The sequence below is a fragment of the Ursus americanus genome, chromosome 14, assembly GCF_024610735.1.
Source record: "Ursus americanus isolate L20-20 chromosome 14, mUrsAme1.1.p, whole genome shotgun sequence".
Taxonomy (NCBI): Eukaryota; Metazoa; Chordata; class Mammalia; order Carnivora; family Ursidae; genus Ursus; species Ursus americanus.
In genome coordinates, this window is record NC_142140.1 from 48,759,057 (window position 1) to 48,778,572 (window position 19,516).

The window sequence follows — 19,516 nt, forward strand, 5'->3', positions numbered from 1 at the left end:
AGGTCGTGGGGAATTTTAATATTCCTTCATATTGATTTTGTGGAATTACCGCTCCTGTAGATCCTGTTTCAGTTAATTCTCTACACTCCCCTTATTTTTGTTGAATAAAGTTACACTGAAACTGCTCCCCTTAACCTGGTTTTATCACCTCTCTCATTCTCTGTATTTCATAACGTCTCATTTTCTTTCATTTGTTTCTATATAAGTGCATATACATCCACACTCATAAAGAAAAACATGAACAGCACAAGTGAAGTCCTTGCTCCTTTGGTCCTTACATCACAGTAACAGACAAGAGTGCAGTGAGATAAATGTGAGCACGAGATACTGTCCTCAGATAAGTCACATGAAGTGTACTCAGAGTAAGAGGACAGATTGCCATGAGGTGTGTAGGATTGTCTGGAGTCGGTGAAGGCTTTTGCATTTTGGGAAAGGAACAGAACCATAGCAGTTGTGCTCATCGGACTTGTCAAGAATGTGACTAAAACCCATAGGGTGAGAATGACAAGTAAACACAAAATAGATGTCATGTAAGAAAAGTGATAAAGGGACTCACCTCATCCTCTATTGGACCAAATAAAAACCAACTGGTCAAATAAATATGGAATAGGCACAGGAAAAACAAGTCATCTATCTGGTAATAAAAGCACCCAGATTTTGTGAAGTGTTGGTTTATTCTTTTTACTCATTTTTCTCTTGTGATGTTCAATCTGTAAGGTGTTTCACACCATAAAGATGTCGCTACTTTGTGCTGTGAACAAATTTAATTTTGCTCTTTTATTATTTTTGCTGGGTATAAATGAGATGTAACCAGGACCTGAAGTCACTACCACCAAAGCAGCTTTCCTTCCTCACAGTCTGTCAAGAAAACTGCGCTTATTAGATCATTTTACTCTTTATCTCCCTCTCATTTCTCCCTCTCCCTCTCCCCCTCCTTTACTGAACACAATTATTTATGTTTCTTTACACACAAGTCAGAAAGTGGCCACTCCAAAATGTAGCCCCAAGATGATTTGTCCCTGGGAAGCTATGAATAGGAATTTTTGGGTCTTATTTCTACATTCCTGATGGAAAGGTAATTTGATGTGTATGCATTCATATCCTAAACACTGTGTTGGGGCAGGCATGGGGGAGATGAGAAGGACATAGAACAACAAACAACGGGAGGACATGATGTGCTGTGAATGTGAGTGTGTGTGTGTGTGTGTGTGTGTGTGTGTGTGTGTGCACATGTGCATGGGCACCTTGATGAGTGAGAGTGGTCCTCAGAGCAGGAATACATGGGATCTTCTATTACAAGGTGACCATTATAATACACAGGCCAAACTTCATCAATACATGATACTAAGGAAGGGTGTCAATGGACAAGATGCTATTGCAACCAGATCAAAAAGTGCAAGAGGTATGTAGTGTGGATGAGGAAGTCGCTGTGTCTTGAAATTTAAGCAGCTATGAGGCCACATGGTTCTCCAAAATTCACTGCGACCACCTTTCCTCACTCTCCCACTTGCCCATTCCCCTCAACACACTGGCTCCCTTCTGAGCCTTAATTTTCTGACAGAAACACTTTCTTAAAGCCCTTGCACTGACAGTTCCCTCTGCCAGGAAGACCTCCCATCTTCCACCCTTTTTTCCTTGAGGTCTCTATTCAAATGTCACCTTCTTAGCCAGTCTTGACTGAACACCCAACATAACACCCATCCACTTTCTCCTACAACCTGCTTCCATTTTCTTCATAGCATCTGTCACCATCTTACAATTATTTAATTTTTATATCTGCTTCTATCCTATCACAATCATTGAATTGTAGAAACTTTTGCTTTTCAGCACCCTCTACTGTATGACTAGGAATTTCCAAGACATGGTCAACACTCTATATATTCCTCAAGTTCATGAAATGATTTCTTGATAAAAGTGTACAATACCTGAACTTTCAGAAAAATCTGATGTTGGGATGGAAATTCATAATCAGAGAGGAAGTGGGGATCATCTCAAGGAGCCCAAATCCATTCAAAAATATTGCAATTAGTTTCTTTTTTTTTATTATTATTATGTCATGTTAGTCACCATACAGTACATCAATAGTTTTTGATGCAGTGTTCCATGATTCATTGTTTGCCTTATATGTAATTGGTTTCCTGACTGGAAAATATAAATTGTTGCATTTCCACAATGTGAGCAGTGACTATGTGTGAAAATTAGTCATGTTATTTTCCCCTATAGTGGTAGTCACCTCCGCCACATGGACCCAGGAAATGATACAAGAAATTTAGAGTTTCAGATTCTGGGATTATCAGAGAAACCGGAACTGCAGCCCCTCATATTTGAGCTTTTCCTCTCCATGTACCTGATCACTGTGTGTGGAAACCTGCTCCTCATCCTGGCCGTGAGCTCTGACTCCCACCTCCACACCCCCATGTACTTCTTCCTGGCCAACCTGTCCTTTGTCGACATCTGTTTCACCTCCACCACCGTCCCCAAGATGCTGCTGAACATCCAGACTCAGAGCAAAGTCATAACCTATGATGGCTGCATCACACAGATGTATTTTTTCATACTCTTTGCAGGATTAGATGTCTTTCTCCTGACTGTGATGGCCTATGACCGGTTTGTGGCCATCTGTCACCCCCTGCACTACACGGTCATCATGAACCCCTGGCTCTGTGGACTGCTGGTTCTAGTGAGCTGGATCATAAGTCTCTTGCACTCCTTGTTAGAAACTTTAGTGGTGTTGCAGCTGTCCTTCTGTACAGAGGTGGAAATCCCCCACTTTTTCTGTGAACTCAATCAGATGATCCAACTCTCCTGCTCTGACACCTTTCTGAATAACATGGTGATGTATTTTGGAGCTTTGTTGCTGGGTGGTGGTGCCTTCATTGGGATTCTTTACTCTTATTCTAAGATTGTTTCCTCCATACGTAGAATATCATCAGCTCAGGGCAAGTATAAAGCATTTTCCACCTGTGCATCTCACCTCTCCGTTGTCTCCTTATTTTATTGCATGATTCTCGGTGTGTACCTTAGCTCTGCTGCTCCCCAGAGCTCCCATGCAAGTGCTGTGGCCTCTGTGATGTACACGGTGGTCACGCCCATGCTGAACCCCTTCATCTACAGCCTGAGGAACACAGACATAAAGAGGGCTCTGATGAGATTCTCTGGGATGGCAGCTCTGAAAGGGCCAATTGTCCTGGGGCTAAAGAGGTGCCCATGATTGCAGAGCTCAAAGCATGAGCTAAATATTGAGATTCCTTGTTGCAGATTGTTGAAGTGGAACATATCTCGTTTTTTTTTTTTACTAGAATTTTTATTTTTTATCTCACCCTATCTGTATAATTTATATAATTTACTTAATTAAATTTTGTGATATCTCTGATATCCTAGAGATTTTCCCTTTGTCATTTTCCTACTTTCTCAATGTTATTCCTAACCTTGGATATGAAATATTTGGACATTCTCACTTATTTCATAAGATTACATGGATCTGCTATGAAAAATTTCTTTTCAAATAAAATATATCACAGTGAGTATTTTTTTCTTTTGATTTACTGAATACTATTCCTATGGAAAATCTACTCTTAGCCACAACAGCTATTTACTTAAATTTTAAACAGAAAAATCTGAGACCATGTGCTTCCCTTTTGTGAACATCATTCCTTTGTATCTCACTACCTTCCCTGCTCTTCCTGAGAATGCAGACTTTGATGTACTGGTGGTTATAGCTAATCATGGGATTTTTCTACACATTAGGATCCTTTCCTCTTACACAGCTTGTGTCTACCATGCTTACCATAGTCACTTGCAAAAAAACAAAAACAAAAAAACAAAAAAGAGGGGCGCCTGGGTGGCTCAGTCATTAAGTGTCAACCTTCGGCTCAGGGCGTGATCCCGGCGTTCTGGGATCGAGCCCCACATCAGGCTCCTCTGATGGGAGCCTGCTTCTTCCTCTCCCACTCCCCCTGCTTGTGTTCCCTCTCTCACTGCCTGTCTCTCTGTCAAATAAATAAACAAAATATTAAAAAAAAAAGAAAATGATAATAATATCCACGTCTCCAAGTGGGATCTACACAGAAAGACAAATATGGGTAAAATACAGTGACATAATATGACCTTAGAATCAAACTTGTCTTTAAGGATGATTAAGCCAAATATTAAAGCATACATTTATTGTCTTGCAAAATAAATTCTTTTCTGTTTTCTGGTTGAAATTTTCCAGTACCACACACAAACATGTTTCCTTCCACTTCTCTAAATGGAATATCTCCTACTCTTTGAAATTTTGCCATAACCACTGAAGGGTCAGTGAATGAACAATTTCAGTATCATCCATTATACAATCATTCTCACAAGCACAGGGTGACTCACCAGCAAGCTTGGATTCTTGTCCAACTTTTCCATGTTGCCTCAAAGGGGCCTCAGTGGACACATTTTTTTAATACAGTTACATGAGATAACCTTGAAGAACAGAATAATCGTGAATGTTATCTTCAATTATTAAAAAAATGCCTACAATAAAAAGAATCAGATTATTAAAAATGCCTTCAGTTCTGCATAATTTGCTTGTTATATCAGCTGTTGCTGCATACAAAGCATCCTAAAATAAAATGGCTTAATGTAGCATCATTATTATCGAAGAGGATTATAGGGAAGGAGTTGTTCTGATCTCTGCAGGGTTCCTCAAGAGTCCTTAGTAAGGTAAAAATCTCTACATTATGTTTCTAAGGCTGATCCAGGAGGTGTGTGGCTGTAGTGCTCTTCCATCTTGAACCAATTTATGCCATTTTACTCCTTTTATATATTTAGGCTAATCTAGTTTACAAGAAAAAAATGAGTTTATCAAATATGAATTGCCTTAATTTCACTATTTTAATATCAACATGTAAGCCAGTGCTTTTTCACAGTTGAAAGAGAGATCTCGGGGTGCCTGGGTGGCTCAGCCATTAAACGTCTGCCTTCAGCTCAAGGCATGATCCCGGAGTCCTGGGATCAAGCCCCGCATTGGGCTCCTCTGCTGGGAGCCTGCTTCTTCCTCTCCCACTCCCCCTTCCTGTGTTCCCTCTCTCGCTGGTGCTCTCTCTCTGTCAAATAAATAAATAAAACCTTACAAAAAAAAGAAAAGAAAGAAAAGAGAAAGAGAAAAGAAAAGAGAAATCTCCCACCCCATTTGGTGTGACTCAGCTAACTGTGCTCCAGGTCTGACCCTGAGTCATGTACCGCTAGAATTTTTAATTTCTAATTATTTTATTGGAGCATTACTACTTGTGATAAACTGTACATATGTCAAGTGTGCAACTTCAGGAACTGAAGGAGTCATCCAGCAATTGCACTACTGGGTATTTACTCCAAAGATACAGACGTAGTGAAAAGAAGGGGCACATGCACCCCAATGTTCACAGCAGCAATGTCCACAATAGCCAAACTCTACAAGGAGCTGAGATGCCCTTCAACAGATGAATGGATAAAGAAGATGTGGTCCATATATACAATGGAATATTACTCAGGCATCAGAAAGGAGGAATACCCACTAATTGCATCGACATGGATGGAACTGGAGGGGATTATGCTAAGTGAAATAAGTCAAGCAGAGAAAGACAATTATCATATGGCTTCACTTATATGTGGAACATAAGGAATAGCATGGAAGACATTAGGAGAAGGAAGGGGAAAAGGAAGGGGGGAATCAGAAGGGTAGATGAACCATGAGAGACTCTGGACTCTGGGAAACAAACTGAGGATCTCAGAGGGGAGGGGAGGGGAGTGGGGGACTGGGATAGGCTGGTGATGGGTACTAAGGAGGGCACGTGTTGCATGGAGCACTGGGTGTTTTATGCAAACAATGAATCATGGAACACTGTATCGAAAATTAATGATATACTGTATGGTGACTAACATAATAAAATTTAAAAAAAAAGAAAAATCATGGGTACATATTGCATGGTTCCACTTACATAGAACTCAAGAAGGTACAGAATAAGTTCTAACTGCTTCATTATGCAATTGTTAGGATATAATCCCTCCAGGCTTCCTTTTTTCCTGAAGAAAGAAATTATTCTGTGGAATAATTAAATACAACTTCAAGGGATGTTGTGAGGAAAGATGAAATGTGTGGAAATACTTTGTTGGGTCCTAAGAATGTTCAAGACTAAGGGTTGCGTGTATGTAAATGTATGTCATTTATGTACATATTTCTTTCAAACAAACACACTCATATGCATGCATGTACATGTACAAGACTCATAATTATAACATCATAACCTATCTACTATGTTGAAAGAAAGCTTGAGAGAAATTTGGAGGGTAAAGAAATGAAAAGAATGAATGTTTGCATTCACATGAAATACTAAGAATGGAGAAATTTAGACAAAAAAATTCAGAATAGAACACCTGGCCTTAATTTTAACAATGCATCGCTTCTCCTATCTTAAAGTACAGAGGCCTCAAAGACAGACCCGCATTGACATTTATGCAAAGAGAACTTCCCTGTACCACCTAACGGGGCTGAATATCTCTAAAATGACTTTATTATTTTTTCTACTTAAGGTAGGGTTTCAACACAAAATGCCCTTACCTAAGGATAAATGAATGGAGAGGCTTAAACTCAGTTTCTTAGATACCACCTTACACAGTTAGAATGGCCAAATATAACAAGACAGGAAACAACAAGTGTTGGTGAAGTTGTGGAGAAAGGGGACTTCTCTTACACTGGGAATGTAAGGTAGGATTTCAACACAAAATGCCCTTACCTAAGGATAAATGAATGGAGAGGCTTAAACTCAGTTTCTTAGATACCACCTTACACAGTTAGAATGGCCAAATATAACAAGACAGGAAACAACAAGTGTTGGTGAAGTTGTGGAGAAAGGGGACTCCTCTTACACTGGGAATGCAAGCTGGTACAGCCACTGTGGAAAACAGTATGGAGGTTCCTCAAAAAGTTAAAAATAAAGCTACCTATGACCCAGTGATTACACCCCTGGGTATTTACCCCAAAGATGCAGATGTAGTGAAGAGAAGGGCTGTATGCACCCCAATGTTCATAGCAGCAATGTCGACAATAACTAAATTGTGGAAGGAGCAGATGACTGGATTCAACAGATGACTGGATTAAGAAGATGTTGTCCAAATGGAAGTGGTCCAACAGATGACTGGATTAAGAAGATGTGATCCAAATATACAATGGAATATTACTCAGCCATTAGAAAGAACGATTACCCAACATTTGCAGCAACATGGACGGGACTGGAGGAGATTATGCTAAGTGAAATAAGTCAAACAGAGAAAGACAATTATCATATGGTTTCACTCGTTTATGGAACATAAGAAATAGCAGGGAGATCGGTTGGACTGGGAAGGGAAGAATGAAGGGGGGGGGAATGAACCACGAGAGACTATGGACTCTGGGAAACAAACTGAGAGCTTCAGAGGGGAGGGGAGTGGGGGATGGGCTAGCCTGGTGATGGGTATTAAGGAGGGCACATATTGCATGGAGCACTGAGTGTTATACCCAAGAAATGAATCATGGAACACTACATCAAAAACTAAGGATGTATTGTATGGTGATTAACATAACATAATGAAAAAACAAAATTAAAAAAAAATAAACCGAGAAAAAAATTAAAAATATATCCTAAATATATAAAGAACTTAAACAAGTCAACACCAAAAAAATTAATAATTCAATTTAAAAGGGGCCAGAAAATATGAACAGACATTTCTTCAAAGAAGACATACAGATGGTCAACAGACACATGAAAAGATGCTCAACAAGATTCATCAGGGAAAAGAAAATGAAAGTCACAATGAGATATCACCTCACACCTGTCAGAATGGTTACAAATAACCACACAGGAAACAACAGTTGTTGGCGAGATATGGACAACCTCTTGCATTGTTGATGGGAATGCAACCTGGCAGAGCCACTGAGAAAACAGTGTGGAGGTTCCTCAAAAAATTAAAAGTAGAACTACCCTGTGATCCAGTAATCACACTACTAGGTATTTACCCAAAGAGGATGCATCCTCACACTTGCAGTTGTCTCAGACTCTAAGAACATACCAGGTCAATCTATTTATTCAAATTTGTCTTTCTATGTAGACTCCACTGGAGATATACATTTGCTAATAAACGTTTGCCAGTGGCTGTGGTTGGCATTCTGGACTCCTAGATGAATGATAGAATAAAACAAGGAGACTAGTTATGAAGCACAGGAGCATGTTGACAGACAAAGTGCCTGACATGAAGCTTTTGATTTCTGAGGCATCCATTTCAAGGACAAACATATTGAATAAACATATTGGCAGGTGTGGGACACTATTTCCAGATAATCACTCAGGCTGCCTCCAGGCATAAAGCACCTCTTCAGAAAGTCCTGGGTAACCTGGATACTGACACATGTGTGACCCTGCTTTCCCCTTCGGTTCCAGAATATAGCTCATATATTTTAAACTGGTCAATAAAGAGTGAACCTAGGAACCCGTAGCTGCTCTTCTCATGAACCCCAATAAAGGCAGGACCCCCAGTTCTGGGCTTTTTCTCACTCACTCTAAGTCTCTGCCCCCCTCCAGACCTTTCTGCCTCTGACCTCCAGGATCTGTGAGGAATAAACCTGGTTTTGTTAGAGTTCTTTGACGGTGTTGCTGAGGCCTGTCTTGCAGTCACAGTGAGAACCCAAGGGCTGGTGCAGCCACAGCAGAGGCTCTGGTCAGAGAAGCATCTGTGGGAATGTCCACAAGCACAGGGGTGCAGGGGGTGCCCGGGCTTTCCTAGCCTGCACATCCCTGTCAGAAGCCTGAGACTTAAAGGGAACAGTGTTAGAGTCCACATTCTCAGGAAGAGAAGTGAAGGTAGTGATGTAAAATGATTGACAGCCTCGGGGTGCCTGGGTGGCTCAGTTGGTTAAGCATCAGACTCTTGATTTCAGATCTGGTCAGGATCTCAGGGCTCTGGAATCAAGTCACACCTCAGGCTGCACACTCAGCAGGAAGTATGCTTGAGGATTCTCTCCCCACTCATGCTCTCTCAGAAAAATAAATAGAAGGAGCAGGTGCTACTTCCACAACCTGATCTAAAAATAGCAGTTCCTGGCTCTGAGGCTGTGACCCCAACAATCACAGGCACTTCTTCAGGCCCACAATGATTGGCCCTCATATCACTGGAACCCAAAAGATTCTTTTCAGAGCCTCCTTTATGTCTCTGTTCCTCAGGCTGTAGATGAAGGGGTTCAGCATGGGTGAGACCACTGTGTACATCACCAAGCCCACTGCACTTGTGTGGGAGCTCTGGGGAGCAGCAGAGCTAAGGTACACTCCTAGGGCCATACAATAAAATAAGGAGACAACTGAGAGGTGAGATGCACAGGTGGAAAATGCTTTTTCCTTGCCCTGAGCTGATGAAATTCCAAGTATGGAGGAAACAATCTTAGAGTAAGAGTAAATGATGCCAGCTAGGGGAAAACCAGCCAGCAGGACAGCTGCAAATTGCATCAAGATGTCATTAAGAAAGGCATCTGAACAGGCAAGTTGGACCACCTGATTGATTTCACAGAAAACGTGGGAGATTTGCACCTCTCTACAGAAGGACAGCTGCAACACCATTAAGCTTTGTAATAAAGAATTCAGGGTACTCATCACCCAGGACACCAGAACCAACAGGACACAGTAGGTTGGATTCATGATGACCATGTAGTGCAGGGGGTGACAGATGGCCACAAAGAGGTCATAGGCCATCACAGCCAGAAGAAAGTCATCTAATCCAGCAAATAGTAAGAAAAAGAATATCTGAGTGATGCAGCCATCATAGGTTATGACTTTGCTCTGATTCTGGGTGTTCCACAGAATCTTGGGGACGGTGGTGGAGGTGAAACAGATGTCTACAAAGGACAGGGTGGCCAGGAAGAAGTACATGGGGGTGTGGAGGTGGGAGTCTGAGCTGACGGCCAGGATGATGAGCAGGTTTCCAAACACAGTGATCAGGTACATGGAGAGGAAAATCCCAAATATGAGGAGCTGCAGTTCTGGGTCCTCTGATAATCCCAGAAGGTGAAACTCTGAAATTTGTGTATCATTTCCTGGTTCCATGTGGTGGAGGTGACTAGCAAGAAACAAAAAATAACATGACTTATTTTCTCAATAATGAACATTACAAATATCATTGAAGTTCTACAATCTCTGTTTTGCAATCACAAAGTCAATATCCCTCATTTTTGTATGGAACTTGTCCCCTCTCCATACTCCTCATGCCAGCTCTGAATGAGAATGGGCATCCCACACTTGGCCTTTTGCCCAAGTACTCGTGTATTCTATACTTTTATTGAGAAATTTTGTCACACATTTGAGGAATAAACTTGAGTACTGACTGACCTCCAGGCAGAGTATAGGTGTCAGGAAACAAGTGTCTGCATAGTTCACTAATGGAGAAGATAAGCAGATAAAAGATCAGAGAGAATATCAGAAGGTGACAGGTGCTCTGAAGAAAAAGCTGGTAAAAAGGAGAGTGGATGAGGTGTTATATTTTTATTTGTTGCTTAGGTAGGCCAGCACACATTTATACAGAGGCCTCCAGGAGGAGATAGCAGGAAACACAAAGTTATCCAGGGAAGTGTGTGCCCATCAGAGGGAACAACCAGTGCAAAGACACTGAGAAAAAACTCATTTTTTAATTTAATTTTTAAAATTTGCGTGTGGTCCCTGGTAGACTGAGAGTGCCCTGGGTATTTATACATTCTCCTGTCCTTTAGCCCCAGAAATAGTTTGGATGGGAACAGTAGGAATAAATACATATTGCGTGAAGGAAGGAGAGAATCTGCTCACAGAAGTTGCCAGTGATAAGAAAGAGAACAGAAGCAGGGAGCTACTAGCACAAGAATGGAGGATGTGAGAGAGGAATGTTTTCCATATTCTGAGATTAGGACCATTTGTGGGTCTGACTGGTTTGTAAGAATAAAATAATGAATCATGGAACACTACATCAAAAACTAAGAATATACTGTATGGTAACTAACATAAAATCATAAAAAATTATTATTAAAAAAATCCTATTTAAAGAAAAATTCAAATCAGTGAAAAAGAGAGAGAGAGAGAGAGAGAGAATAAATAAGCCACAATAGAAAATATCAGAGTGCATTGTATACAGTCGGGGGCATACCAACCATTTTGTGCTTTTCCTCCTTGAGCTGTATGCGTACTAGAGGGTCCATGAGCAAGTGCTTATTTCTGTGTTTGCCTGTGTACACATGCTTGATCAAATGTAAAAGGTATGTTTTCCTCTGGGGTATAGTCAAAAGTTTCTTATCCATGGCACTGAATGCAATAATAGTTTTTTTTTTTTTTTAAGATTTTGTTTATTCGTTAGAGAGAGAGATCACAGAGGGAGAGGGAGAGGGAGAAGACTCCCCACTGAGGAGGGAGCCCAATGCAGGACTTGATCCCAGGACTCTGGGATCATGACCTGAGTTTAAGGCAGATGCTTAACCAACTGATCCACCCAGGCGCCCAAATGCAAGAAAAGATTTAACAGAAGGTCACTACCTGCTGATGAGGGAAAAGCAATATGAACAAATAGCCTATTGGAAAAGCCAGGTTGAAGAGACAGCGGGAAGACCCTGTGGGTGCTAGGGTTCCTCCAGATTAAGGGACCACTAACTGACTATAGGTTTACTACCCCGTTCACTAAATTACAGTATCCACATCAGGCCCTTCATCTGGTTTTTATTCCATATTTATTCCTATGTATTTGACCACCCTAGTCCTCATATGGCTGAGTAATAGATGATTCTTCCCCTTCTCTCATGATTCTTGATGGCATCTTTTCTCTGAAATTCCTCCAATTTGGGTTTTGATCTCTTTTTTAAACAAGATTTATTTATTTTTAGAGAAAGAGAGAGCAAGTGAGAATGAACAGGAGGGGCAGAGGGTAAAGTTGAGAGAATCTCATATCAGACAAATCAGATTTTAAATCAAAGACTGTAGTAAGAGATGTAGAGAGACACTATATCATACTTAAAGGGTCTATTCAACAAGAAGATCTAACAATTGTAGATATTTGTGCCCCCAATGTGGGAGCAGCCAATTATATAAAGCAATTAATAACCAAAGTAAAGAAACACACAGCAAATAATACATTAATAGTAGGGGACTTCAAAACCCTACTCACAGTAATGGACAGATCATCTAAGCAGAACATCAACAAAGAAATGGGGCTTTGAATGACACACAGGGCAAAATGGACTTCACAGATATATACAGAACATTCCATCCTAAGTCAACAGACTACTCATTCTTCTTGAGTGCACATGGAAATTTCTCCAAATTAGATCACATACTGGGTCACAAATCAGGTCTCAACTGATACCAAAATATTGAGATTATTCCCAGCATAGTGTCAGACCACAATGCTTTGAAACTGGAACTCAATCACAAGAGGAAATTTGTTTTTGTTTTCTTTTGTTTTTATAATTTTTATTTTTTTATATTAGTCACCATACAGTACATCCCCAGTTTTTGATGCAATGTCCCATGTTTCATTATTTGCGTATAACACCCAGTGCACCATGCAATATGTGCCCTCCTTAATTACCCATCACCAGCCTATCCCAATCCCCCACCCTCCTCCCCTCTGAGAAGAGGAAATTTGGAAGGAACTCAAACACTTGGAGGTTAAAGAGCATCCTACTAAAGAATAAATGGGTATTAAGGAGGCACATGTTGTCATGAGCAGTGGGTGTCACATGCAACTAATGAATCATTGGACACTACAACAAAAACTAATGATGTACTATATGTTGGCTAAATGAACATAATAAAAAAAAGAATGAATGTGTCAACCAGGAAATTAAAGAAAGATTTAAAAAAATTCATAGAAACTAATGAGAATGAAAACACAACTGTTTAAAACCTTTGGGATACAGCAAAGCTGGCCCTGAGAGGGAAGTACATTACAATACATGTCTATCTCAAAAAATTAGAAAAATCTCCAATACACAAGCTAACTGTACACCTAAAGGAGCTGGAGAGGGGGAAACAGCAAATAAAGCCTAAACCAAGCAGGAGAAGAGAAATAATAAAGATAAGAGCAGAAATCAATGAAATAGAAACCAGAAGAGCAGTAGAACAGACCAATGAAACTAGAAGACTGATTCTTTGAAAGAATTAATAAGATTGATAAACCACGAAGGAGGGAGGTAAGATGGAGGAAGAGTAGGGGACCTCATTTCATCTGGTACCTTGAATTTAGGTGGATATCTATCAAACCATTCTGAATACCCACAAATTCAGCCTGAGATTTAAGAAAATATATCTGGAATGCTATGAGCAGAAAATGACTTCTTTTTACAAGGTAGGAGGTGTGGAGACCTGAATCTGCAGGGAGATATCAGAAGATAAATGGAGGGTGAGGAAGCCTCCATAAGCTGGCTACTGGAAAGTGACATAAGATCAGAGGACAAAATCTGAACCCTTATAAATCTACTCCAGTGAAAGACATGGCTTTCTGAAAGGGGCTCAGGGGATGAAAAGAGCAGAATTCTAGGTGGGTCATTGTGGTCTCAGGATCCCAGGAGACACAGAAAGAAGAGATGCCTGAAACCATACAGCACCCAAGCAATGGAGCCAGGACACTGGTTATGGTCAGCAAGCCCACAAGGTACTCTCAGCTCTGGTCACCATAAACCAGGAGTCAGGCTGGTAGGGAGACCACTCTTTGCCTGAGCACCCTGAAAAGGACTAAAATGTGTGGGCCATTTACCATCCCCCTGGGAGGGATGAAACAACTGGGCCAATGATTGGGCAACAGCTATCAGGGCAGTGGTGGCCCTGCAAAGGACAGTAGGGTAGCACCCAGCAGTGACCTGGGAACAACAGAACAAGATGTAGGTGCAAGCCCACAACCACTCAGTCACAAAGACACAAAGTGGAGTGATGCTCACGGGTCCCAGGGGATTGCAGTGGGCATGAACTGTGGGAGTCTATAGAGTTGGGTGCACTCAGAAGCAGAGACAGTTTGACCCAGAGGGTTTATTGAAGAGGGAGGTCTGCAATCCAATAACCCTCAGTCTTTCCTATAGTTAAAAATCCAGGTTTGGATCTTTCTAACAAATACAGAATATGCTCCAATGTACCCCATCTTAAAAATATTTTTTAAATGCCCTCATGGCTCTGCACCCACCTTCATACCTAGTAGTCAGTCTATTTTCATAATCCCCTTTACTGCAAATCCCCATGGAACTGTACACATTTTCCTAAAGAGAATGCCCCCCATTCCTACTTTAGTCTCATTCTATTCCCACCACTTAATTATCTACAGTAATCCTTATTGCCAAGTTCATAGACATTTCTTTTTTTAATATATGAAATAAATTCACACTAAATAATGAGTTCACCACACCAACAAACATAATGATCACTTGGCTCCAGGCTAGGCTGGATAGGCGGTCAGGTGACCTCAAGTAAAATCTTTCTGCTCTCATTCTCTCTGAACCTTTCCTGAAATACCTGCTGAGCTCTGAGACTCACCAGGATGGGGTCTCTGAGAGGAAGTTCTCAATGAGGATGTCTGAATTCCCCCTCGGATTGGTGATGATGGAGACTGAAGCTCTGTTTCCAAACAGGACAGCAGGAAGGACTGAATCATGAGTCCCCCAGCCAGACTTTGGAACCCAAATGCAAAAACCATGTCTTCTCCAGGTCAAGGTTGAACATGCCCAGTGGCTGTAGCAGATGAGATATTTACAGCTCCTTATGTTTGCTGTTTCTGTTCCCTAACCCTGCTCATTAAACACTTTCCCATTATTACTCCAACCCCTGAGCACATCTCCCCATGGGAACTTATCTGGGCAGAATGGAGTTTTTTCCTGTAGATTCTCTGTTCCCAAGAGACCAGGTTAGAATTTAGGTGCATCCAATGTTTATTACTCCTCTCTGAACTTGCCTGGCTTCCAGAGCTCTAACACTGAAACTTCCACAGCCCTGAGTGAAAGTTATTTTCCAAATTGAAGACTGAGGAACCTGTCTTGACCATGTCCCTTGGGTCTCCAAAACATTGACTTATGGTGGGCACACAACTCCTGATAGCTCTAGAAAATTGCTCTTCCTTCTTCAACAAGCAAAAGTGTGTTCCTTTGCTATAAAACCATGGGTACAATAATCCTTGGATTCATAATTCTTCTGAGAAATCAATAGGAGTTTAGTGTTTCTAATACAGGTTTAAAGTTGACATTTAGCCCTTCACTTTTAAAACATTTGGTGTTATAAGAGATCTATTTAGGGGCGCCTGGGTAGCGCAGTCATTAGGCGTCTGCCTTCAGCTCAGGGTGTGATCCCGGCGTTATGGGATCGAGCCCCACACCAGGCTCCTCCGCTATGAGCCTGCTTCTTCCTCTCCCACTCCCCCTGCTTATGTTCCCTCTCTCGCTGGCTGTCTCTATCTCTGTCAAGTGAATAAATAAATAAATAAATAAATAAATAAATAAATAAATAAATAAATCTTTAAAGAAAATAAGAGATCTATTTAGACCTTTTAATGCACCATGGGCTGATCTCAGAATCTTATATGGTTTGTCTCATTTATTTTTGCAAAAGCCATTCTATGAGGACCATAAAATGATAAGCCTCATTCTACATCTGTAGAAATGTGACTTGGAAGGGTTGAGTGATCAACCCAGAATTATGAACTGGGTCATTATGAGCTGATGTGCTTTGACTGGAATGCAACAAGATAGGACAGTGGTTCTCAACCAGGGATGATTTTGCCTCCAGAGGACACCTGAAAATATCTGGAGAAATTTTTGACTTCGTAGCTTGGGAAGTGCTACTACTACTATGGCATGTCTAGGGTGGCCCAGAGAGTCTGCATCTGTAACTTGATCCCAGTCATTGATGTTGTCTGTCTTGGTCTGTAGACACTTTTGTACGTTAAGACTGTGGTCCAGTGTCAGAGTCAGATGTGATCTTCTTCTCTCAGAATCCCCTCACCCTCCTCTGATCTGACCTTAGGCGGCCAAACAAGTTTATAGGTGTCACTTTTCCCTCATGACAGGAAATGAACCTTCTAAGCCTTTGTTCCCTTATCTATAAACTGGACAAATTCCATGTAAGGATTCGGTCTGAGAACTTAGTAATACTTTAGAGCTCACAGGAAATTCCCTGGCACAGAGCAGGTGTTCCATCCACAGGGACCTCTGTGACCATCTAAGTTCCACATTTCCTAAGCTCAGGATGATACCAAAAAAGGCTTCCTCTAGGACAGGAAGTGAGTCCAGGATTCCTCTGCCTCTGGGACAGTTTTCTGGGTGAGTTGGGAATGAAGTGTGTGTCACTGGCAGCATCCTGCACAGGTGAGGAAATCAGGCGCTCACTCACACACTCACATTCATCCACAGGAGAAGTCCCTGGACAAGAAGATCTCCGTGGCACTGTGTGTGCTGCGCTGGGATGAACGGTATATGGGTAAAGTGTAATTGTTCCTCTTACTCTCTTCAGTGTGTTCAATGCTGGCTGTATTTTACTCCGATTTTAGGCTTGAGTTTCTTCATCGGACCCTTGTACTTCCACAAAAGTACTCTCAACCATGAGATGTCAAAAGAGGTGCCCTTTGGGAAAAGATGTCAGAAAAATCCTATTTCATCATTTTGAGGATGTATTTTTTTTTCATTAGGAAAATACATGTTTTCCTAGATGCTCCACTAAGAGATTTCAGCTCACATACATTTGGGCATATTTGTGTCATGTGGTATGTTAGGCAGAATGATGGCCTTCCAAAATGTCCTCATCCCAATCCTCATAACCTGTGAAAATATTAGGTTACAAGAGAAAGGGAATTAAAGCTATCAAAGGAATTAAGATTGCTAATCACCCAACCTTAAAATAGAGGTTATCTGGGGTTACCTGGATAAAGTCAGTGGAATCACAAAGATCTGTGGATGGAAAAAGAGGCAGCAAAAACAGTCTGATTGATGAGACATGAGAAAGACTCAGCCAGCCACTGCTGGCATTGAAGATGGAGGGTGGGACCATGTGGCAAGGGATGGGGGTGGCCTCCAGAAGTTGGAGAAGGCAAGAAAGTGGGTTACCTCTTAGAGTCTCTAGAAAGAAATGTAGTCCTGCAGACAAGTTGATTTTTATCCCAGGGAGACCCATTTTGGACTTCTGATCTCCAGAATGATAAAGTAATACCTTTATGCTCTTTTAAGACACTAAGTCTGGGATCACTGGTTAGCACAATAACGGGAACCCAAGGCACGTGATCACCCCTATATTGATGTTTTAATCTGAATATATGGCCACACTTATGAAATTAGTGTCCTGCCCCTAGGAAAAGCAGAGAATCAATATTGGAAAGGCCACCTAGTCTCTGTTCATGATTTTAAAAAGTGTAATAAACTTCTGTTTATCAAAGCATTGTGTTTCTTTTTTTATGTTATGTTAGTCACCATACAGTACCTCATTAGTTTTTGATGTAGTGTTCCATGATCCATTGTTTGTGTTTCTTCCTGTTTCAGTTTCTGTAGTTTAAATGTTTGCAGGAATGCATCCATTTCTTCAAGATTGCCTAATTTTTTGGCATGTAATAGCTCATAATATTCTCTTACAATTGTTTGTATTTCTTCAGTGTTGGTTGTGATGTCTCCTCTTACACTCATTATTTATTTCTTTGGATTCTTTCTCTTCCCTTTTTGAAAAGTCTGGCCAGGGGTTTATTGACTTACTAATTCTTTCAATGAACCAACTCCTAGTTTTGTTCATATGAACAGACCCATGAGCAGCAAAGAAACTGAAGCAGTAATCCAAAATCTCCCAGCAAACAAGAGTCCAGGGCCAGATGGCCTGCCAGGGGAATTCAACCAAACATTTAAAGAAGAAATAGTAACTATTCTTATGAAACTGCTTCAAAAATGGAATAGAAGGAAAATTTCCAAACTCATTGTATGAAGCCAGGATTATGTTGATCTCAAAAATAGACAAAGACCCCACCAAAAAGAAGAGTAACTGACAAATATCTGTGAACATAGATGCAAAAATTCTAACCAAGACACTAACTAATAGGATACAATAGTATATTACAAGGATTATCCATCACAACTGGGTAGGATTTATTCCTGGGATGCAAGGGTAGTTCAACATTCACAAATCAAACAATATGATAGAGCACATTAATAAAAGAAAAGACAAGAACCATATGATCCTCTCAATTGATGCAGGAAAAAAAATTTGACAAAATACAACATCTGTTCCTGATTAAAACTCTTCAAAGTATAGGGATAGAGGGACATACCTCAATATCATAATATCCATATATGACAAACCCACAGTGGCTATTACCCTCAACAGGGAAAAACTAAAAGCTTTTCCCCTAAGGTCAGGAACACAACAGAGATGTCCACTCTAAACACTCTTGTTCAGCATAGTACTAGAAATCCTAGCCTCAGCAGTCAGACAACAGAAAGAAATAAAAGGCATTCAAAAAGCCAAAAAAAAAAAAAGGAGTCAAACTCTATTTTCGGAGACAACATGATACACTATGTAGAAAACCCAAAGACTCCCCCTGAAAAATTAATACAATTGATACAGTAATTCAGCAAAATCAAAGGAAATAAAATCAACACACAGAAGTTAGTTGCATTTCTCTACACTAACAATGAGGCAGAAGAAAGAGAAATCAAGGAATTGATCCTATTAAATTGCCCAAAAGGATAAGATGCCTATGAATAAACCTAACCAAAGAGGTAAAGAATTTGTACTTTGAAAACTATTGAAAACTTATCAAAAAATAGAGGATGATAGAAAGAAATGGAAAAACATTCTATGCTCATGGATTGAAAGTACAAATTTTGTTAAAATGTCTATACTACCCAAAGCAATTCTATACATTCAGTGCAATCCATATGAAAATACCATCCACATCTTTCACAGAGCTGGAACAAATAATCCTAAAATTTGTATGGAACCAGTAAAGACCCCAAATCACCAAGGGAATGCTGAAAAAGAAAACCAAAGCCAGAAGCATCACAATACCAGACTTCAATCTGTATTACATAACTACAATCATCAAGACAGTATGGTACTAGCATAAAAAGAGACACATGGATCAATGGAACAGAATAGAAAACCCAGAAGTAGACCCTCAATTCTATGGTCAACTAATCTTTGCAAAGCAGGAAGGAATATTCAAAGGAAAAAGACAGTTTCTTCAACAAATGGTGTTGGGAAAATTGGACAGCCACATGCAGAAGAATGAGACTGGATCATTCTCTTACACTGTACACAATGATCGACTCAAAATGGATGAAAGATTTAAATGTGAGACAGGAATTCATCAAAATCCTTGAGGAGAACACATGCAGCAACCTCTTTGACCTCAGCCACAGCAACTTCTTGCTATACTTCTCTCCAAAGGCAAGAGAAACAAAACCAAAAATGAACTATTGGGACCTCATCAAAATAAAAGGCTTTTGCACAGCAAAGGAAAGAGCCAACAAAACTAAAAGACAAACTACAGAATGGGAGAATATGTTTGAAATGTCTTATCA

General features: G+C 40.5%; 2 protein-coding genes across 2 annotated transcripts; one reads left to right on the plus strand and one right to left on the minus strand.

Moving 5' to 3' along the window:
- Positions 1-2,242: 2,242 nt before the first annotated feature.
- On the plus strand, positions 2,243-3,211 carry LOC123779636 (olfactory receptor-like protein OLF4). The gene has a single exon (XM_045777956.2). The coding sequence runs from the start codon at positions 2,243-2,245 to the stop codon at positions 3,209-3,211; it is 969 nt and encodes a 322-aa protein (XP_045633912.2).
- A 5,929-nt stretch (positions 3,212-9,140) lies between these two features.
- Positions 9,141-10,073, minus strand: LOC123796659 (olfactory receptor-like protein OLF4). The gene has a single exon (XM_045804182.2). It carries the CDS (start codon positions 10,071-10,073, stop codon positions 9,141-9,143), a length of 933 nt encoding a protein of 310 aa, XP_045660138.2.
- Positions 10,074-19,516: the final 9,443 nt, after the last annotated feature.